General features: G+C 32.3%; 2 protein-coding genes across 7 annotated transcripts in view; one reads left to right on the forward strand and one right to left on the reverse strand.

Moving 5' to 3' along the window:
• The window catches only part of LOC108004424 (furin-like protease 1), a 260,763-nt gene that overhangs the window by 203,223 nt on the left and 33,845 nt on the right, over nucleotides 1-23,695 (forward strand). For both annotated transcript variants that reach the window (XM_028664077.2, XM_017067315.3), the window contains exons 3-8: nucleotides 14,357-14,578; nucleotides 14,708-14,836; nucleotides 17,056-17,221; nucleotides 17,884-18,056; nucleotides 22,297-22,714; nucleotides 23,024-23,141. In XM_028664077.2, the coding sequence (XP_028519878.2) occupies nucleotides 14,357-14,578; nucleotides 14,708-14,836; nucleotides 17,056-17,221; nucleotides 17,884-18,056; nucleotides 22,297-22,714; nucleotides 23,024-23,141 (1,226 nt within the window). The remainder of the gene's footprint in view (nucleotides 1-14,356; nucleotides 14,579-14,707; nucleotides 14,837-17,055; nucleotides 17,222-17,883; nucleotides 18,057-22,296; nucleotides 22,715-23,023; nucleotides 23,142-23,695) is intronic.
• Nucleotides 1-23,695, reverse strand: part of LOC133665613 (dynein axonemal intermediate chain 2-like) — a 58,727-nt gene that overhangs the window by 3,186 nt on the left and 31,846 nt on the right. Inside the window, exons 2-11 of one of the 5 annotated variants that reach the window (XM_062085245.1) lie at nucleotides 7,244-7,430; nucleotides 6,268-6,420; nucleotides 5,734-5,895; nucleotides 5,487-5,587; nucleotides 4,248-4,411; nucleotides 3,651-3,828; nucleotides 2,825-3,253; nucleotides 2,274-2,556; nucleotides 1,660-1,965; nucleotides 1,125-1,458 (exon numbers count right to left, since the gene is read on the reverse strand). In XM_062085245.1, coding sequence (XP_061941229.1) covers nucleotides 1,125-1,458; nucleotides 1,660-1,965; nucleotides 2,274-2,556; nucleotides 2,825-3,253; nucleotides 3,651-3,828; nucleotides 4,248-4,411; nucleotides 5,487-5,587; nucleotides 5,734-5,895; nucleotides 6,268-6,339 — 2,029 coding nt within the window. In that variant the 5' untranslated portion in view covers nucleotides 6,340-6,420; nucleotides 7,244-7,430. Of the gene's footprint in view, nucleotides 1-1,124; nucleotides 1,459-1,659; nucleotides 1,966-2,273; nucleotides 2,557-2,824; nucleotides 3,254-3,650; nucleotides 3,829-4,247; nucleotides 4,412-5,486; nucleotides 5,588-5,733; nucleotides 5,896-6,267; nucleotides 6,424-7,243; nucleotides 7,431-23,695 lie in introns of those variants that run through there. The other 4 variants (XM_062085246.1, XM_062085247.1, XM_062085249.1 and 1 more) reach the window with 4 other exon arrangements.

Consider the following 23,695-nt stretch of genomic DNA (forward strand, 5'->3'; position numbering starts at 1 on the left):
TCCCGGCAGAGCTCACCCTTTCGAATTTCTTCGAAACTATTTAACATAAAACTTCAAAAAGTCAAATCCATGCATCTCGAAATTCTACAAATTGTAAAATTTCACGAAGCTAGCAATCCTAAAACAGCCCATTCTCTTTCTGGAGCCTCGCGATTAACGAACAGTTTCATTTTTCTTCCATTCATCTCGAATTTAAGCTCAACAATGGCTCACCATTTTAACGTTCCTTTTATCAACTTGGCAGCGATCGTTTAAGTGGCTTCCGACGCGTTGCCCCGAGTTAATTGTAACCTAGAATACTCGGGGCGGGAAGTCGGGAACGGGCGAGATACCGGAAACGCGGGTTGAAATTAATTCGGCGGAGGAGTGGAGGCCGCGGCGGAGCGTGCACTCCTTGTTTGCAGTTCCACCGTTGATTGTGAAATTTACAAGTGTCGTGGGGCTAGAAAACTGAAGAAAACTTTTCCTGGGGTATATCTCGCCGCGATAAGCGTTATGAAACGAATTTCAGCGAAAAATTATCGAGTAGTTTCGGGCCAATTCTGAAGGAGCTGCGGCTTCGAGTGACCCTTGGCGCGCGCCGAGAAATTAAAATTAATCCGTTGATTAGTTTGTTTTTTTTTTTTAGTTTATTCTGCATGACAGATATACTTTTGTTTAATTAGTCCATGCCTCGAGGACAAGTTGTTGTAAGTAGGTTGCTTTTTTTTCGTGTGTATATTGTACACGCTAGCGGTAAATTTGAAAAAATATCGCGAGAGAATTGCAAAGATGTGTGTATTTTGAGATGAATCGAAAGATAAAATTATAATAGAAAAACAAAGTTTTCTTATTAATAATATAATATTAATATTAATATAATATATTATTGCGTCTTCCATTTCATCAATTTTAAATTTTTTTAAATCTTTATAACTAATTGTGTAATTTTCAATATTCATACTGATCATTTTCATCATCCATCCTAACTTTTTTTCAACTTTTATGCCAAAGATCTATTTTAAAGACCTTACCAAGAAAGAAAAAAAGAAAAAGAAAGGAAATAAATTCATATTGGAAAGAAATGGTAAAACAAACGAAAAGGAGAGAAATTTAATAAATTTAATAAAATTTTTTAATCTTACCTTCCATATCGGCGCAACAAATTTCCGGTATGCATGGTTCCGGGCAAATCTTCTTCAGAATCTTCTTTGGCCGTATCCTTTTTTCCTTCTTCTTTTTTTCTAATTCCAGTTCCAATTTCTCCTCTTCTTTGACTTCCGGTTTCTCCACAATTTTTTTAACCGGCTTTTCTACTTTCGGCCGACTCCTGATCCTCCTTACCGATCGTACCTTCTTCGCCTCTTCCTTTTCCACTTCTTCCTCCTCCTCGGGACGAAGGACCATCGTTCTGTCTACTAACAATGGCTGCGCCGCTTCCACGTCTTCTTCATCGAGTGGCATGAATTTGCGCATTATCTTTTTGAAAATAATTTTCATTTGTTAGATGTACATATTCATTAAAATTCTTATCGTTTGAACAATGAATGAAATTTCAACTTCCGTAGATTGATTTCACGCAAAAAAAGAAAAAGAAGAAGAAGAAAAAGGAAAAGTAAAAATAACAAAGAAATAAAAGAATAAGAATATAATTGCTCTTGAGAATTTCGAATATTTTACCTCGTCGATAACGCGGCAGTATTCCGTCTCCGCCTTGGTGAGTTCAGGAGCGCTGATTTTGGGAATGCTCTTTCTAACCCTCGAGAGTCTTGATCTTTTCCTTTCTTTATTCTTTTCCTTGTCCTTTTCTTTCTCCTTGTTCTTTTCCTTTTCCTTCTCCGGATGTTTCTCTTTCTTCTTGGCCTCTCTTCTTCTGGGTTTTTTCACGTCGTGCACATGCGTTTCGTCAACTTCATGATGGGCCAGGCGAATTTCTTTCATACGATTGTCGATCGCCCTCTCGTATTTGCCACACCTGTCCAAATACTGCGAGAAGAAACGATATTTTTCAGCAGGAAATTCTATTCAATTGAATAAATATAACGGATTATTTTCTAATACAATTTTAATGAACAATATTATCTTTCCTTTAACGTCATATCGAGTGTACAGAACCTGAAAGAAATTTTTTTCTTCTTTTAATCTAAAAATTTTGAATAACAAAATATTCAGAATTCAGGGATAAGATATTCCAATGGTATATCTTCAAAAAAAAGCTGAAACTTTGAGAGTTGATTTCAAAGAAATCTTTCAACCTAGCAAAATTTATTAAATGATATTAAAATTAAACTTGCATTGTTCAAGGCGATTCTGTCTTCTTTCGTGATCGTAGTAAGATCCTTCGTGCACTCCAACAGATACACGTTGCCCTTTTGACTTCCAACAGCCAAGAACTCGCCATCATCGTGGGAGCTGATCGCGGTTAGCTTATCGAGACACAGACGAATATCAATCAATGGTTTATCCATACCCAGCAGAATATCGTACACCTCCAATAAACCTTCTGTGTTTATGGTGAAGAATACGGAACACCTGGATTTACTCCAACATCCACCGGTTAGATCGACAGTTTGTTCGCTATTCATCGGAGAAAGACAAATATTTTTCAATATTTATCATACGAAAAAATCGTATTCAAAGATTATTGTATCTTTAATATCAATCGATGAAAGAGATGAACGAGAAAAAGAGTATAAAAACTTGATCTCGGTTTTCATTTTAGAAACTGAGAATATGGAAAATGAAATTAATAGCACGTCCTGGCGAAAAATAAGTGAATTTAATAATAGTAATAATTACCAAGATAGCGTATGTATGATAATACGTATGTATAAAAATTACGCACCGAATGCTAAATAAATTTCCTTCCTTCGTGTCATCCGCCCATAATTTAGCGGACCAATTGCCGACCGTCAAAAAGTTCTTCGTGTAAACAGGATTTCGATCGATGGCGAGCACGGGCCCCGCGTAACACTCGAATCTGACCAACAATTTCTCCACCGGATTGTCGGTCCTTCTGTTCACATTCACGACGATACCGTTCTCGGTACCAGCCAAGAATCTGCTGCTCATCGTTTGTTCGAATTGAAGGGAGGTGATGCCGGTCGCTTTGTATACATTTCCCCTTTTCGGGTCGTCGAGGTCCATCACCAATTTATCAGTCGGTTTTTTCGGAAACCTTATGTCCCACCACAAGACCAAGCCATCGGTGGAGGCGGAGAAAACATCGGTGCAGGTTTTGCTCGGTATCCAAAGGACCTGGATCGCTGGATGTCTGAAAAAGGAACGAAAGATAAGAAAGAGGAATTGTTGAGAACTTCGGTTGGACATTTTATCGATCGTGGAGAAAGAGGGACAGCAGGTTTTTTTCTCGAGACGATTATTTTTAAGAAAGATTTTAAGGAATTTAATAATTGGATTAAATAATTTTTTTATAAATTCTTAATCAAAAGTCTAATGTGAAAAAATGGAATGGAAAATGAATCTTTAAATGAGATATATCTTTGTCGACTATAGATATATGAAAAAGAAAGTCTAACAAATGTTTTTTTCAATCGAATTAAACAAAAATCATAGGCTGTTTTTATTTTGCTTTTTCGAGATATTTTGTCACTTTTTCGTCAATTTTTGTAATAACACGTCTCAATTTCTTTTCATCAAAACTGTCATACCTGTGACTGACATACTCATGAGAGGTGCTTATAGGATTTTCACCGGTTCGCAAATCCCAGTAACACACCTGGCCATTCATGAGACCGCTGACTAACACTACGTGATCACGAGGATTAAACTCGACCGTCATTAACGGGATTTGTGACTTCAACGTGTACAGAGCTTTGTTCGGATTCTCTGGATAGGATAAATTACATGTTTTATAATTTTTATATCTTTAATATGTGTTAATGAAGCAATGAAAAATGAATAATTGGTGTATATGTACGATAATATAATATAAAATGATGATATAAATTTTATTAAACGCATTCGTGAGATATCTTTCAGGATAATCAATTCAAGAGATCAAAACAAATATAAAAATTGGTACAGAAAAAATTCCATTTATATTTGTAGAGGGGTGATCTCAATTACAATTTTCGTATACCAACTTTCCTGTTTGTTTTAGCCTCTAAAACCTTGTAAAAGTGTCCCATGAATATATATATATATATATAGCACGTGTATAAACACGAACAGAGATGTGTAAATATAAATTCAATGGGATACATCTCCCGTTATAGTGTCGAATTAAATAAGAGATAACCGAGTACCAATATCCCATACATAGGAGTACGGACTTAAGTCGGTGGTCCCCTCTCTCTCGAATTCGTAATACGCGTACGCAGCTGCCAATCTATCCGAGTTGTTTGGAGACCACGATAAATGCCTGATCGGCCTTGTCTTCGCCTCTGGGTCTTCGAACAAATTTACAACCCTGAGAAAACAAAAAGAAAAGAGAGAGAAAGAGAAAGAGGGAGAGAGAGAGAGAGAGAGAAAATTATGGGACAGAGAACTTGTAATTTTTGAATAATTTTTGTTTTCCCTTCGACTTTTTTAATAACATAAAATTTATCGTAAAAAGATCTTATAACTTGCAAGAAATATTAAAGAGAGATATTAAAATGATGAGTAATTAGTTGAAAATTATAATATTCTATCTCATAGCTAATAATAACCGTGATCATTTGCTTCCTTCTATAATTCTAAATAATGTTATCCTTATGTATCATGGTACAAATGGCTCTTTCAATGGGAGAGCAGTAATAAAAGCAATTACGAAAAAAAAGATGAAATTATGTGCAAGTTACACACGATTTTCTTTGTAAAATGTGTGTTTCAGAAATTTCGTATCATGTACCATTGAGTATTAACTGAATCGAAAAGTTAAAATTGGGAATGGAAAGGTAATCCATGATTTAGGTTAGGATGATGTTTGTTGCGTTTGGATCGATGCAGATGGCGCTCGATTCAATTTTGACGCGAAAATAAAAATATTTGAACAGAGCGATGATACGCGTACATTACGAGGGGATTGAACAAACGAAAGCCCTTTGATTTTTGCAGGCACGGGGAGCGTATATCATCCGGTTGATGCTATCACGGACGAAACAAGCTTCGGTCGTTAATTTTACGACTCTACGGATTTTCATTGCCGGATCGGTGCCGATCGTTGTACTACCCATTGCTTGTAAATTTGTGTCCCGATTTTATAACGCTCGTTTCGATTCAATGAGTAGAATTGAATAGTCGTTTCGTTAATGAATTTGGTGGGATTACCAGTTTCGTCAATGATAGATTTGATTTATTTTTAAGAATTTCCAATCTTTCTCTAAGAATTTATCCCTAATCTCCTTTTCCTAAATATGCATCTATTTAAACGTAGTAATTTAATTTTAAAGAAAGATTTTAAAAGAGGTAAAACAGGGATAAAAATTTGTCTCGTCTCATCATTAATTAAATAAGATCGTTATGGTTTTAGAGAATTAATTCTTTGAATATATTAGGTATACCTAAGATTGTACTCTTTGGCCATACGCGTGGGAATCAAATCGTCGAAGAAGTTTTCGTAGATGTTCATAGTATTGTTTTCAAGAACGCAATGCTCCATCATCTAAACAATTTTTCCGAGCAATTGTTTTAATTAATAATAATTTACAATTAATAATTTAATCATAAACGTTAATTCTAATTTAAATTATTTATTATTCGTATAAATAATCGGCGAATATTTTATTTTCTTTTTTCTTTCAAACTTACCGAGAGAAGTCTCCTCATACTTGGTGCCCAAATATCATCCTTTTCCACACGTCGACGATATCTTTGAGTAACTTCGACATCTCGGTAGTTCACCTCTTTTGGCCAACCACCTTCCTCGTGATACATTCCTGTATTGACTATAGGCTTTCTTATTGTTTGCGCCTGAAATAAAATAACGTTCATGTGAAATAATTATTCTTTGAAAGAATAAGAATGAAAAATAATATAGTGATAATAAAAGAAAAGATAAATAAAAAGAAATGACATAAGATATAATATTTGTTATTGATAAAAAAATCGATATTGAAATAATTATATACGATACATTTGGAATCATAGGAAAATAAATAAAAAAACAATAATCTATATAAAAATTATAAAATTACGATAACAATATCGAAGAGAAGATGAAACAATTTGGAAAATTTCGAATTAATAAATATACGGCCCGTTGAAAATGATCATCATCCTATAGTAAATATACCTGTTTCATAAATCTAACCTAAAAAGATATAGGTTATTATCGACTTTTACCTCGTGGGCCGCGAATTGTGGAGCCATTTGCACCGCAGCATCATTATGCGACCGATAGATGTAATCCTCCATAAGATATGGTTCCGGCGGTATGTTCTCCACACCGATCCGCTCTTCTAATTTGAAGACGCATTGCCTTCCAAACTGGCTTCTCTGCTTGAGATACGTGTATTGAGTTAACAACATCGTTGGTAAATTTCATTGAGTCACACGCGTCTTATAAAATCATCTATATATAAAGTTTATACATATAAAGTTTAAAAAAGTTAAATAAAAGGGTGCCAAAAATAAATGGTCGAAAAATCCACGACTGCGTAAAATCGGATCGAATCTTAACCGGATGGTCTAAGCCGAACTGGCCGGATCACGATTGATCGAAACAGGGGAAGATCGAGAAAAACAATATTTATTCGTAATATTGACACGCGACTTGGTTCAGATCGGTGAAATTTATTATATTCGAGTGATGAAATAATAATACATTTTAATAACGATGATTAATAATATGAGTTTGAATGTGAAAGCGGAAAATTCACGGGACAATGAAATAATTTCGTGTAAATTATAATCATAGAATATTTTTTTGTTCTATCGTGCCATATAAAAATTGTATTTCAACTTGTATTCCCTTTGAAAAATTATTATCGAATAGCGGCAATTTTTCTTCCAACATATCGGTTCAATAAAATTTTTCACGGCAGACGTATCTTTTTACAACCACCTTTGCTATTGGAGAACGATTCTACTTATGGGGAAGACGGTTATAAAAAAGTACATTCTATCAAAACTGCCGTAATTCGAGCCGATAAATTTGAAAAGGAAAAAAATGTTATCTCGGTATCCATAAAAATTTACGAGAAAAGTAAAAGTTTGTAATATTTCGAGTAGAATTCATACAATAGGCAACACAATCCCCGCTGTAATCTCCCAAACTATATATATATATATTCAATTACAAACGACGTTAAAATTCTACCTTCCTCCTTTAAATCCATCTTAACACTCGACCAATCGTAGAGAAAAAAGAGAGAGCCTGCATTGCCCTCGATACACTCGTGAATGTTTCAACACGAACCACAATTTCCCAGGCAATTTCCATTCTCGAGGAGATTCGACCCGCTCGAAATCGTCCAGAAGCGCATCCACCTCTATTGCCTCCTCTTCTAAAAAGAAAAAAAAAAAAAAGAAAGAAAGAAATCTCCTCCAACCTCGCTTCTTTCTCAAGGCATTACCGATTTCTTCTAATTTCTTCGACCGAGTTTCCTTTCCGCCGCCCATCAAAGATTCAATTTTCCCGCCTCTCCCACTTGGTCGAATCACCAACCGCGAATTTTCGCCGTATTCCTCCGCGACCTTCCACAATTTCCTCCCTCCCATTGAAATCCAATGCTTTCACACGAGTCCACGCAGAGTTCCCTCTCTCACTCCGCAAATCATATTTAACGCAGCCTCACGTCGAAATCGTGATCGATCGCGAATGCGGTAACGAACAAGCGGGATGCTTGACAATGATCCGCGCTAAAATTCACTCGGACAACGCGGGGGTCCATTTGAACGTATCCGCGTGGAAAATGGGGATATGCGTGGGATATTCCATTCCAGATTTCTCTTTCAGCCCTTCGCTCGTATATTTTTTTCTATTTTCTAAAATTACGACTATTTATATTGCTGTATAATATCTCCTCTCCTCGCCGTTGAATTTTAATTTTAACTTATCGTTTCGATCAAATCGATTCGGGTGATATTGATAAATTGATCGCACGATTTCCCACGTATTTCCTATCTCCATCGTTCGATAAACGAACGATAATATTATTCTCGAGCGTGTTAAGCATTTCACTTTGTTTAAGCAACATCGTTAACTTTATTAATATCGGGAGAAACGTCGGGAGAACTTGATTGCTGCTTAACCTATTTGCATCATTAGTGCATACATGTGCTCAATTTACCCGGTCATTATCACCAAAGCACATATAGATGCTCGTAGAACACGTTTACAACGTCGGAGAATTGAGCACAGTGGACATGTTAAGATAATATTAAGTACGTATTAAGGAGAAATGTGGCGATTATCGGGTATGGAGTTGTTGAATGGAAACTTTCCTTTTGAGGAATTCTTTAAATCTTATTAATACCAAGCTTCGAAGAGATGATTTTTAAACAATTTCACGAGGAATCACAATTATTAATCGGAGTTCGATATACTTTTAAAATAATTTCTTCTGAGGTTTGAAATGGCTTAAACCTCCCCCATTGTATGAATATTATAACGCAACATCATCAATTTGAATGAAATTCTAATAAAACGAAAATTCAAGCTTCGTTAAATATTCAAAAACGAACGCCTAACTTTCTAAAATAAATATTTTAATAACAGGAAAAAACAATTGATAATAGAATAAAAAAATCCTCGAAAATAATAGCCTAAATTCTAACGAAGGTTTAAATCAGAATAAACAATGGTTGAATTTCGATGGAATCGAAAGCAGGAAAATGTAGTTTCACTGTTCATACGTGTTGTCACGCATCGTATTATAACAACATGCAAAATGGAATTTATTGGAAAATCCCTTTTAGAGAGAGAGAGAGAGAGAGAGAGAGAGAGAGAGAGAGAGAGAGAGAGAGAGAGAGAGAGTTCTGGAACCGCGTAAGCTAAACTGGCGATGAATCAGATCGATTAATGTCTGCGTATGTTGAAGCACATATCGAAGATGAACTCGAATCCCGGAACTAAAACAATCTAGCATTGGATTCCAAAACGTCCTGATGCCGGAAGTTCGAGGAGAAATTAACTATACAGATAGATATCAGGTATTTACAGATATTTCGACGCATCAAGCATTGAGACTTGATTGAGTGGAAGGATAAAAATGAAAGGATTATAAAATAAAATTTATAAAATTTATAAAATGAAAATAATGAATGATGAATGAATGAAAAGAAGTACTTTGCGATTTATTTTGATTAAACTTTACTTTGTTTCAAAACAAATGAAACAACGAAAAGAGATATTTATTGTTATTGTTTATATATATAATTAATAAATTTGAAATAAAAATACAAATTTCATGTATATCAAAAATCAATTAATTTGTAAATTGTTAATGATTATAAATTCAATTTATTGAATTGTTTATTATTATGGGTATAAAATTTCAATTTGTGTAATTTTCATTTTTTTTTTATAAAAATTTAAAAATCAATAACAAAATTCATGTTTACTTTTAAAAGAAAGATTCTACAATTTGTGTTGTATGAATATATCAAATAATTATTATGAATAAATAAAAAAAAAAAAAAGAAACACATTTCATTCGATCTGAAAATGCAAGCGAATAAATTTTATTCCGCAATTCACATTCACTATGACAAGATCAAAATTTTAGTAATCAAAATTACTTTTTAAAATATTTGATAATTCATTCACAAAATTATTATTTTCTTTTTTCGATTACTAAAATTTTCTGTGAATAAAAATAACTATTCTCAGAATTCATTCTCAAGAAGAGAGTGAATAGTAACTAATTTGAGAAAATCCAAACGAGAAATTAACCTCAAAAAGAACGAATATCATAATAAAAGGACACGATAAACTGAGGAAATTTTAGAAACTAAGAAAAGTTTTCTGTAAAAAGAAAACATGTAAGATACATCAATTCAACTTCTATTAGGAAATGTTGGGTCTTTTCATTCGAAAGGTAAAGCTTTTATATCTTCAAATTCATTAAGATACATGGAAATATTCATTGCAAATATCTTGGTGTAAATGATCAAACACATTGTCTTGTAATATTTTCAATGAAGCACTTTATCTTATAAAATATTTTGTAAAATAATGAATCATTAATAATATATATATATATATATATATATATATATATACACATATAATTATATATATATATAATTATTAATGATACATATATATATGTATATCGATAAAGACAAGTTCTCGAAGCTCTTTTCCTTTCTTGACTTTCTATAGAAATATTGAAACGAATATGCAAAAGTGAAAAATATATAATAAAAATTTTGTTTTTTTTTCTTTTGAAGAAACTTTATAAGTAATTAATCATACAAGACAATATAAGAACCACAAATTTATCTTTCAAATTTCTTATCTTTGAAGAAATTCTAAGAAAAAGGAAATTTTCACATATTATATTACATATTTCCATTCTTTGAATTATTCAATTACTCGAAAAGAAAAAGAAATAATAATAATTTTCCTAATCATACAACATATTCTTTAGATCTTAATTTATCGATATTTTTAATTACAATTGGCAGGTATCTTCGAAAGTACAATCGTCGATACCGAGAATAAACATAATATATCAAAAATGTACACAATTTGACAAAACGAAATACTTGGAATATATATTTAATAAAATCCTACAATTTTCACCATTTTATAAGTTACAAGAAGGAGTCTATTTATCACCGAACAAAAAATTCACAAAAATATTCGACAAATTGGAAAATGCTTTCGAAAAAGATTCGATCTTGAACAGGCCATCGACTGTCAACTATCAAAATTTCAATTTCATCAGGCAACAAGTCTCCACTTATATTTTGAATAAAAGATTTCCCATTCACCTGAAACGTTTAACGTTAACGAAACCGTTAACGATTAACAATTACTCGAAGAGGAACTTTTCGAATTTCAAACTCGTGAAAGATGGCTACGAGAAATATTACAAACAGATATTGGAAAAATGCGAGAAACGAAATGATGAAAAAACCGGGAAGAAGATCCCTTTCAAACTGGTGAAAAAAAGTCCCAAAAATAAATCCTCTAAAATTAATCAAGAGGAGGAGAAAACTCCCTCGGACAATGTCCAAAAATGTTCAGCTGAAGAATCGCTTAATAGTTGCGAGCAAGCACAACTTGTAAACGAGAAATGTATTCGCCTGATAGAAAAGTCACGTCACAAAAAGGCGGAGAAAAGCAAAGATGCTCGAAAGGAGTGTCAAAAGACCGTGGAGCATACCGATGTCCAAAAGTGCAAAGAGCCCGAAAAACTGATGAAGGACGAGTGTCAGAAAATGACGAAGCAAGAGGATCAAGTTGAATCCTCGAAATCCGATCGGAATCAAGAGATTCATTCAAAAAAAAAAAATCCAACCAGCAGCAATCCAAAAACGTCATCTACCGATGATTCAACTGGCAATCAAAAAACGTCAATCACCAATTCAACCAATAATTTCACGACAAACGAGATGTCGAAAGTTAAATCCAAAATGGAGTTCCTCGTGTCTTGCATAAAGAAGCACAGTTCCGACTCGCTTAAGTCGTATCTGTTCAAAAGAAGTGATAAAAATGAAAATAAAATTCCCAGAAATCCTTCTTCCCACAACAAGCCGAAATACATCCCTAAAATTAATGCGTCGTACGAGGATATTAAGCCTGATCCACCACCACCCCCATCCGCCCACTGGTCCGAGAAGATGAAGAAGAAGCCGAGTTACAACAAGTACAAACCATCCATCAAACCGACCACCATTGAATATATCCCTTACGAGGAATACAAGAAAAAGACGAAAACGTTGAAAAGAAAATCGGACGAGGTGAAGAGGGTGCCGAAAATTATACATATAGACGAAGAGAGTTGCAGATCTCCTATGTGCAAGAAACGTGCAATTTCTTTGAAGGAGAGGAACAAGAAGCCCAATTCTCGTTATCAATTCTCGACAATAGACAAAAGTGTCGATTCTAAGATCGACGTTTATAAAAAACCTCGTAAATCAAATAAAAATCAAAGCGCCTGCGACAGTAGGTTGCAGCAACAAGGTGACACGAAATCGATGGACGGGCATTTGATTCGACGGAAGAGAAACGAGAATTACAAATCGAACGGTGAATGGAAGAGTCAGAAGTACAAAGTACGATTGAAGATCTACAAGACGAAGAACAGTTTGGATCCGTGTTTGCCGGTAATGGTCGAGGTGCGACGTCATTTTTGTGACGAGGGTGTAGACTTTAAGGGTGAATCTGTTCCATTTTTAAATTTTAAAGCTTAAACGGTTAGAATGAGCTTTAAAGAATGTGTGTATAATTAGACAGTGTTAATATCGTCAATATTTGGAAAATTAAAAGATAATAGAAATAATTGGGGGAGGAAAAAGATGAGATGAAAGTGTTTGTCACATTATGATTTTTTTAAATTGTATTAATAAATTGGTATTAAAATTAAAATTCTTAGTACTTGTATTTTAATTATCTGGATATGCGTGTTTATAATTTCTACGTTTCCTAATTCTTTATTCATTTTGTATCTTGTATCTTCTAAAAGGGAAATTATTTTCTCGGAGGTTTTTTAATTTTTCTCACTTTATATGTGAAACTGAATAAAAATTTTTTATAAAGATCGATTTAATATAATTTGGAACGAGATATCTTTCCAAAGTTAAGTTAGAAAATGAATAAAAATTAGAGAAATTAAAATTTTCCATGAACAAAGAAACACGGTGTAGCTTTTACTTTTGATTTAATTACATTGAAACGTTCTTGCATCGCTTTAAAACATAATTACGATAGAATATATAATTTCGAAAATTTTCGTTCGAGAAATTAGCAATTGATTAAGAGTTCACGCCACGTGCTTTATCGTAGAAAATTTCTCCCTCTAGCTTTTCCAAGTTGCGCAACATCCCTCTTAAATACAATATTTCGATCGAAGATTAAAATTCGAATGATAAAAAATAGAGGGGGAAAAAAGGAATTATCATCGATGAATAATTTAAAAAAAAAAACCTCTCAGAAAATATTCGATGCGACGAAAAATCCTTTGGATTGCGAAATAAAAAATTAGAGATGGGATAAAATATTTGACAGCAACAATAGAGGAGCGTATCCTTCGCTTCAACGCGATAAAAGCATACGAAACAATACTTCATCGCGGGATTTAAGGCGTATTCTTGGAACAAAGAAATGTTCAGCTTGAAAAAAAAAAAAAGAGGAGGAAGAAAAAAATGCGGTGCAGTTGTCACCGGGAAAGAAACGGTAAGAAGTTCGCCTGCAGCAGCTGTTGCCAACTTTTCACATTTATCATTACGGTGTATCGTACATCTTTACAGTTACATATCGCCGAGGAACAAACTTGCGCATCAAATAATCTTACCCCGAACGAGCAGCTTTAATTTCCCCCCCCTTCAATACGAAAATATGACGAATACCTCGCCCTTAATGAAAAATTTACGATTCGCAACATTGAATGTTTTATTTCTCGCTTCTGAACATTAATCTGTGCTATCTCAAATGTTTCTGTTCAGTTCTGTAAAAATTAAAACAGTATAACGTTGAACAAATTGTACGGAATGGAAAGATAAAATTCTTTTCTGTTATTTATCATCGACTTTCCTGTAGAGGATAAAATTTTTTAATAATATTAATGCATTGATTTTATAAATTTTCGTTAAATTTATAATAATTTAATTTTTCTTTGAAAGAAAAAATGTTTGAGCAGTAATTAAGCACAGAAGATAAATTGGCCAACTCTCTACTAGATTTTTTTAAAATATTTTTAAATATTAATTTAATTTTTTTAAAACATAGAATATATGGAATTTAATTTCTATCTACAATCGAATTAATTCTTAATTATTAAACATCCATGTAAAGACTATAAATGAAACTAAATTAAAATCATTATTAAACAATTTTAATAAATAAATACTTTTCAATATTAAAATAATTTAAACACAATTTTAACACGAAAAAGTTTTAACAAAATATCATAAAATATTCCATTATAAACTTACCCCAATTACTATTTTATTTTCTAAATTTCTTCCTCGAACCACGCAACAGGATAGAATAAATCTAGATAAGCATCGTCTTAACGACCAAAGATACAAAATCTCATGCATTCTCTCGTTGAAATGCATTGTGCGTTCGATCAAAACGCAAAATTACACTGCTAATAAAACGACTAGCCGCAACTCAGACGTATTATCAGATTATTATCAGACATATGATATATCAAGTAAGTCTCTACGTATTAAAATTCATTCGTTGAAACAAGTTCTGTCCAAAGACAGGATTATCGCGCAGAGGCGTTAATGCGAGATTGTTCTTTTGTCACAGATAGTGGACGATTGGTATCACATGGTGCACACGTCAGTCGTGAAGAGATCAGCGGAACCGCATTTCGGAGTGCAGGGGAGGCTAATAGAAGACCGCAGAGTGCGTCGAGCTGAGCAACAACGGGTAAAATCGAGAACGAAACGGGATCTAATTATTAAACGCGGTCCGTCCAACCTGAGAACCGTTCTCAACGACGAGATGTGGCCTCAGATGTGGTACTTGGTTAGTTGGATTTGAATTTTTCTTTATCCGATCTTGTATAAAATTGTAAATTTGCTGAAACTTTTTTTTTTTTAATGTAAAATGTCTGTTTATTCTTTACGAATCTTTAAAATTGATCACTGGTTTCAGAACAGGGGAAAGGGGTTAGATATGAACGTGCAGGAAGCTTGGGCTGAAGGAATTACGGGACGTGGAGTCGTGGTCACGATTCTTGATGACGGATTGGAAAAGAATCATCCGGATCTTTATAAGAACTACGTAAGCCCTATTGTTTATCCTTTTAAATCAATAAACACTTAATCTTTGGATTTAACAGATTTATGGACTTTTCAATAGAAAATAAATCGAAAAGTCAATCTTTCATTATACTCGCTGTAATTAAATTTTTATTGGTAAAAATAAATTAATAAATTATACGGTTTATTATTTATTTTATTTTAACAATTCGACAAGTAATAATCTTTTGTCTTCTTTTTTTAATACAAATCAGAGACTTCAAGTTTGAAAAATTCACTAAAAATTGAAATAACAATTTATCAACTATATAAATGTTAAAATTATCATCTAAAAATCTATTTTTTATCTTTTCCTCGGTAACAAATCAATAATTTGCAATAATTTTTCAAGTATTTCTTTCTAATTTTTCAAAAGATATAAATATCCTCCGCAAGATCTTCAATTTATCAGAACTCGTCCCATTTTGCGCAAAGATCGATATTGAGGCAAACACAGAGTAAATCCAACTCTGCAAAAGCGGAAGACAGACGAATCTAGGAACGTTGCCAAAAACGTTGAAACTCTCGACATACCAAAACGTCTAATTCCGCCTAGCTGCATCGTGAAACGTTTCCCTACGTGAAATTATTGCAAAGGAATGCGTGAGGTCACGATTAACGACGTTGAGGGAACAATGGTCCCCTATAAAGCGAGAAATAGTCGCAAAGAACGGGGTTGGAAGAATTTAAGAAATCCGAGTTCCGCACCGAAATTGTCCAAGTTACCGACTGAAACTGGAAACCGACCGAGCAGAGTCAAACACTAGACTCGAACCGCACCAGAGAAACGCGTATGTTTACTGGTGAATGGACGGAGTTAATAAGGCAACCGCGAACAAACGTACACCGAGTTTCACAATATCACAGTAGATACGGCTCTCTATAATCAGACCGGGTACACGGTAGTCGATATTGGCCCAAAAGAGATATATTTGGTCAATGATGCTGAAATTTTTCTGTTATATCGAATATTAAGTTTAGAATTGTGTACGTATATTTAATAATGTTAGCAATTGTGTTTATGATTTTTAATGTTTGATATTGTTTTGATATAATTGTTTAAAATTTATGATAATATAAGAAAGTCGAGTTTATTCATTTTTGTAGACTTCTTTTAATCCTCTTCTGACTTTAATTTATTCACTTTTATTTTATTTTTATTGTAATTCGTACAATTTATTACGTACATATTTTTTATTGTTAAAAAATTTATTTTTCAATTTTATTATGTATTACTATTTTGATTCTGAATAATTACAGGATTAGATTAGATAAAATTTTAGCAATTGTTTTGTCAAAAATTAATTAAGATTTTTCTATCTGTAAGAATAAAGCATTTTGAGAATCATTTTAAAACCTCATAATGTTTGAGAATTTTTCAAATCTAATAAAAATCTGCTCTTATAATTCATTTCTGAATATTATTCGAAACTGAATGAAAAAATATCTGAATTTTCCAGATTTTTTTTTTTTATTTTTTCCCGTGAAATAGTTGAATACGTATTTTTATTATATTTGATTTTAAAAATGATTTATTTGCTCGCATAGATGTAAAAAATTAATGTCATTTCATAACTTGGGGAGAAGAATTTATTCAATCGATTGGAAAAAAATATTGTATGAAAGGAGTCGAGAACCGTGGCATCGAACTTTAAAACAATCCTCAAACTGCCCGAAGGAAAAAGCAATTACATTGGAACTAGTAGGAAATCGATATTCACTGGAAAGTTCGTAAAACTGTAGCCAAGTTGTATTCAGTAATTACAAAAGTAGTTCATTCCATATTAATTAAACATCTTATCAAATGATATATATATATATATAACAATGTCCAACGATTCGAATTATAAAAGTAGGAAATGTCTCGAAGATATCAAAGCAAGAAAAATAAAAAGTTTAAATGAAAGTATTATTAACATAAAAATATTATATTAAAATGATATTGTTCCAATTTATACTACAAGAAAAAAAAATTTTAAAAGCCTAGACTTCTATTTAAAAATTTTCCTTCTATCAACTTCCTTCTTAAAATAATAATTAAACTGTCTAAAAATATAACAGAAAACAACACACAATTGATTTGACAAAAAATATAAACTTTCTAAAATATAAAAATTCTATGATTTTAAATTGCAAAAGAAAAATTGGAACAAAATTATTTTCAACAAATTTTGATGTGGAAAAATGAATTGGATATTCCAGGACCCACAAGCCAGCTACGATGTCAATAATCATGATGAAGATCCCATGCCACGATACGATGTTCTAGACAGTAATCGACATGGCACCAGATGCGCTGGTGAAGTGGCTGCAACTGCTAACAATTCCTTGTGCGCGGTAGGAGTTGCATTTGGAGCTGGCGTCGGGGGTAAGTGTACTCGAAGAACAGTTAACCGAAGTGTGAATAAATAGTTGTCTCTTATCAAGCTAATTTTCACATACAAATTAATTTTAACGGAAAATCGTTGAATATATATTTTAATGAAATGCGATAAGTCTTGAAAAAAGAATTAAATTGATAATTATAGAAAAAGAATTGGATTGTTCTTTTTGTGAACATTATATCAAAAGTGTATCTAACTTAAAGGAATTATATTCTCAGAATATAATGGAAACTAATGTTTGTCTGGCAAGTACACACATATTTATGTACACACGAATTGCATTATTCATTGTACGAGAGAAACAGAATTTAGAACGCAAATTTTTCAAAAGATTACACGAACAAACAAGAGAATCTAATATAAATGATTAAAAAATCTTTATAAGATCTTTTGTTTGTTTTATGAAAATCTCTACGATACTCTCAAATTGAAATATAAATTTACTTTTATCCCGAATTATTTTATTCGATTTAATTTCATCTTTTATCTTTCCAATTCGAATTTAATTTTAAGTTAATTTGAGTTAATTCGATACTCGATCGTATAGTTTTTAGAAATATAGAATGTTTATTACATACTTTTTGTGATTAAAAAAAATGTTCAATCGAAAGTAAATAATTAAGGGGGAATATTTATCTGTGCAAAGGAGTGAGAATGTTGGACGGAGACGTAACGGATGCCGTCGAAGCAAGGTCTCTGAGTCTAAATCCTCAACACATCGATATTTATAGTGCCTCCTGGGGACCTGACGACGATGGAAAAACCGTCGATGGTCCTGGCGAACTTGCCACTAGAGCTTTCATTGAGGGAATCACAAAGGTTAGTAAATATTTTTTATTTCTTTACACGCAAATTAAATGTATTGAAACGCGCAGTTTTAAATTAATTAAAAAGCAGAAATAAAAGAGAAATGATTCTCTCTTATACTGAGTTAAATAATTTTTCAATCCATTTAGATTGACCTGAGAATTGAGGAATTAACGAAATTGAATGAATTATAGAATTTTTATGTCTAGAATGAACAAATAGATCAAAATTCGAAATATAAACGAATGTTACAGATAGTGAAGCAAAAATAAAGAGTAACAAAATCATACTGAAATTGCAATTAATTTTAAAATATATATAATTCAACGACCTCCAAAATTAAGAATTGTGACAAATTCTTGTCTAATCGAATCTTATTATTATTAAAAATCCAGTGCTGTGATAGCAAAAATAAAAAGATCGTGTAAAAAGAAATCTATAAACATCCACATATAACAATGGATCACTCTATTTTGTAGGGAATAAAGTTTCTTTTCGTGCAAAAATTGGATTCCTTCTTCTCCATTAGACCTGCATGAAAAACAAATAATTCGTTATCCAAATAAAGGAGAAAAAGTCTGGCGCGATCGATAAGATTGGAAGGCCTCGTTCTCCCTGGAATGAAATTTCCAGAGATGTATTTCCCCCAAGCATTTCTCGAATGTTTCCGCGGGACGACAGCGGGAAAGGAGATACCTCGGTTGTTATCTCGATGTTACATGCTTAGACAGTCGGTCGAAAGCAACTCTCTTCGATTACGTTTGTCAGGGGAAACATCCGATCCTTTTTATCTTGCTCCTTAGACGAGAAATTTCATTCAACTTTGCATCCACTGACTCATAGATCTTTAAAATAACGAATAAGTTTGGAGGAGAGAATTGTGCGAGATGAGTGATAAGTGAAATTCGATGAAAATGAAAATCTAATTTTTTGAAAATAATTAAATATCGAAAAGAAGGAGAAACAAGTAGAATGAAAGCTTTATTATTTGTTACTTTATATGATTCGAGTTATCAGAACAATTACTAGTGAAATTTTATAAATTACAAATTGTTAATTGTTATTTCTTTACATCAGATCCGTTTTAAAATTGTATCATTTGAAAATTAATCTTGAGAAATAGTCTATATTTTTGAAAAGAATTATAAAATTTATATTGGCAATTATTCTATGCCGATTAAAAAACGATTCCTTCGAAACGATAAATTGCCAGAAACTGATAATTCGATTAAACCACGAAACTTTTTTTCCTGGACCAGACTTAACAAGTCGACGAGGTCAGCCCAGGGAAAGTTTCTAATTGGATGCTTTTAAACGACTTGTCGCCAACTCCGCACCTGCACGCATTACCATTTTAACCTTGCTCGCTTCGAGGGTAGCCGTAAGTCATATGCAAATATCGGAAGGCACTTTTGCTGGAAAGGCACAAGGATGTCGTTAGAAGCGGAAAGTCAGAAGGTAGAGTCGAATTTCCAAAAGGAGATGCGCGAATAATTAGCCACGACGCCACTGAAAGGCGCAAGAAAGCGATTAATTAAACATCCTGTCCGCAATGGCGGTATTAAGGGCAACCGTGATGTATATTCCAATTGTTCTATGTTTAAAACTGATCATTGATTTTGGCAAGCTCTCAAGAATCCATCTGACGAATTTTGGCTTCGCTTTATCTGGAAAATTTAAAGTTTTCATTATATATCTTAAATAAGTTTAAGATTTATTTAAAAATTTCGTTCGTATATTATCGATATTATTTATTCTTTTTTTTTTTATTTCGTATTTTCTTCAGTTTCCACCAAAAAGTGATTTTATTCACTTTTTTTTTATTAATCATTAATCCTCGATATTATTTATAAGTATCGATAAATCCTTTGATAAATATTAATTATTTTTAATTTTATTTAATAAAAAGATAAAATTTTTGTTGATATTTGAGGTGATATATCGTAATGTGTGGAAAACATTTCTGGATGCTTTGATATTATTAAACATTGATCGTTTCTCTTTGTTAATGTTACGTTTGTACCGTGGATTCATTGTTTGCACTATATTACCATTCTTTAAAGATTCGTTTTAAAAACTTGCCGTTGAATATTTACGCGGGCAAACTGTTTCCATTGTATCATTCATTTAAGAAGAAATAAAAACATTCAATGGGACTTATAGGGTATAACGTTTATATTCCACAAAAGTTGCTCTTTATTAAATATGAAGGAATAAATTCTGTCTAGAACGAAAGCAAGCTAAACACTCCAGGAATATCGTCGACTGTATTGAGGAAAATATTTCTCTCTTCCATCCCTTCGTTCTACTGAAATATTTATTTCATAGTTGCTTAAAATATTTTGACAACAGAGTATTCGATTCAATCGGACAATTTGTTATGTAAATAACAGAATGTAAATTTATTATTTTGTATGTGAATGATGAAATATATGAAATATGAATAAAAATATAAAATTCCAACAAAAATAATAAATATTAATATGAGTTAAATAAAATGAGAGGGAAAACAGAATGTTGTGAAAAAAAAAATAAATATTTGTAAGGAAAAAATATTATATGATACAATTGGAATGTCTTACGATAATTTAAAATAAAAAAGATATATAAATACGAATAAAAATAAATTTTGATATAACAAATTAAATAAAATGGAAAAATAACAAATAATGAATTTTTAATACTTTCTCTTTTAAAATGATTCAATATTTTATCCGAAATTTCAATAAAAATGAACATTAATATAAAATTAATTAAATGAAAAAAAATAGCAATTAAAATACAATAAATAAATAAAAAAAAACTCTGATTTAACAGACTTCTCTATCTCTATTCTTTTTTTATATTTTTCATTTTTTTTAATAAGAAATTTTCAAAGATAAGCAAGTCATATCTAAATAACTCCACGTTCGATAATATTTAATTATTTTTATTTTCTATTTTCTTGCCAATGCAACAATATTGCCAACTAATGTCCTAGTAAAATATGAATTTATCTTTTCGGTATAATTACTGTCACTTCTGAATTTAAAGCACTCTTCCTTAATAGAAAGCTACTCGTTAAATATTCATAAAGACAGTTTTACTACTCATGGTAGCTTTCGAGTTGGTAGCTTTGTATATCTGAAATGCTTCCAAATTTTCAAGGAATATTTCGATGCAATTGTCACAATGGAATAAATTTTTAACTTGTTCTTGAAAAGATAACTTTACAATCAATTCCTTATATTTGAACTTGTAGAAAAAAAGAATTTATTTACTGAGATATTTTAAGTAAATTGATATTTTTTCAATAACAATAATAACTTTTAAATTTGTTTCTCTTTTAAATGATAATATCAAATTAAATATTAATTAATTATTTCATTTAATATAAAAGAAAAATTTTCTTTTTATTAACCCATATGTCAATAGTTTTCGTTGTTCAATTTCAATACTTTTTTAATTTTGGAATAATTCAATAAGAAATATATAACTGAACATGAAAATCTTTTGAAATGAAAATAATGAAATGAAACAAATTTCTAACTTTTACTTTTACTAAACAAAAATCAAATTCATTAACATAAAAGTTAAATTTATCGATTTAATAATTTGATGTAAAACAATTGCCAATGGCATTTCATTTTAAAGATGTGTATTATTCGCATAACTGTGTCCTAGCACTATATTAAAGGAAATCGTGTATGCACATACATATGTATATGTGCATATACATATATGCAAAACTATAACTGCATTTAACATCTCAGAATTGCGTTTAACACACCGCCATAATCCAATAATTCCGAGGATGGTCCTTTGATCATCGGAACTGTAGTGGTATCGGAAGTGGTATAAACTTGATATTTAACTAGAAGAGGATGCATCAGAATTTGACCTCATACAGATATTTCAACGTTAATGAACACGAATATCATTGTTTCACGATGGATACATACATTTTAATCCAAAACTATATATTTATACTTTTTCTAAAAATAATCTCTCTGCCAATTTTACAATTTCTTCTTGTACTTCTTCGTGCATTCATTCTAATTATTTTTCATTTAACACATATAAAGAAGAAAAATAAAAAACGAGAAAAACCGATTAATTACAAAATTGCTTCCCTTGAAAATGCTCGAAAATGAGGCTAAAAGCCTAAGACGCAAATCTTCATCAACGCTAACAAGATCTCTGTAACGAAAGAGAAGTTCTTGGAGCAAAAATTTCACGGGGGTCTCGTTAAACTCGTCGCTTTGATCATCAGGGTCGCAACGGTAGAGGGTCGATTTTCGTGTGGGCGTCGGGAAACGGCGGCAGGGATCACGACAACTGCAACTGCGACGGTTATACGAACAGCATCTGGACGTTGTCCATCAGCAGCGCGACGGAGAACGGCCAGGTGCCTTGGTACAGCGAGGCGTGCTCGTCCACTCTGGCGACGACCTACAGTTCCGGTTCATCGGGGGAGAAACAAGTGGTGACCACTGACCTGCATCATCTTTGCACGACCAGCCACACGGGCACGTCTGCATCGGCACCCTTGGCCGCTGGTATATGCGCCCTCGCCCTCGAGGCCAACAGAGACTTGACTTGGAGGGATATGCAACACATCGTCGTGAGGACAGCGAAACCTGCCAATCTGAAAGCTTTGGATTGGGTGACCAACGGTGTTGGACGAAATGGTGAGTTGGTTGTATTTATACAACATTGAATTTGTTTTTACATGATCGTTCAAAATTTTGGAAATTGAATTTTTTCGTGAAATAATAGAAAATGAAGATTGAACATTTCGATGAAAAGTAAAAGATTTAGAAAAGAAAACGCTTATGAAATGAGAATTATTTAAGTTATCGAATTTACGAAATGTTAGAAATAGTTATGGATAAATTAAATTGAAATAAATTAAAATAAATTAAATTTTTAAAATAATATTCATTAACAAAAATGCGTTTTGATATAATTTTTTTTTTAAATTTCTACTTTTTACTTAGTGAGCCACAGTTTTGGTTATGGCTTAATGGATGCAGCTGCCATGGTGCGATTGGCCAAAAGATGGCGAACAGTACCAGAACAACACAAGTGCGAGGTGTCAGCACCACACATGGGCAGGTTAGTCAGTAATTTATTGCAATAATTGTAAAATCAATAAACAAAAATCAAATAAAAGAGAAAAAGATTGAAAGTTGATCGTGCAACTTGTTCGCCAATTTTAACAATTTAAAATAAATATTTCTAATTTCATAAAATTTGACGAAAAAAAAGAAACAACGTATTTTTCTATTAAATTCATACGTACCTTCATTCCTACGATGGAAATGTGATTTATAGAAAATTAAGTCACCAGAAAATATCAAATACAATTTAGGATCCAGTGCCTTTTGTGATATAAATGACTATGTAAGACGTGACGATGCAATTCGATCCATCACTATTTCCGCCACGTACGTAGTCTGCTTTGCGTTGCTCTGATGACGATAAACTGATTCCAGGAAATAGCTTTTGCAACGCGTGCACCCGATTTAATGCCGACTATTCCAAAGATCGTTCACCCTTCCAAATAGAGAAATTTTATAGACGATGAAAATAACATATTGTACACTTATCAACTATTCCACGTCGTAAAAATAGAAATAGAGAAACTGGTAATAATAATGAAATCATGG

The sequence above is a fragment of the Apis cerana genome, linkage group LG14 (genome assembly GCF_029169275.1).
Source record: "Apis cerana isolate GH-2021 linkage group LG14, AcerK_1.0, whole genome shotgun sequence".
NCBI lineage: Eukaryota > Metazoa > Arthropoda > Insecta > Hymenoptera > Apidae > Apis > Apis cerana.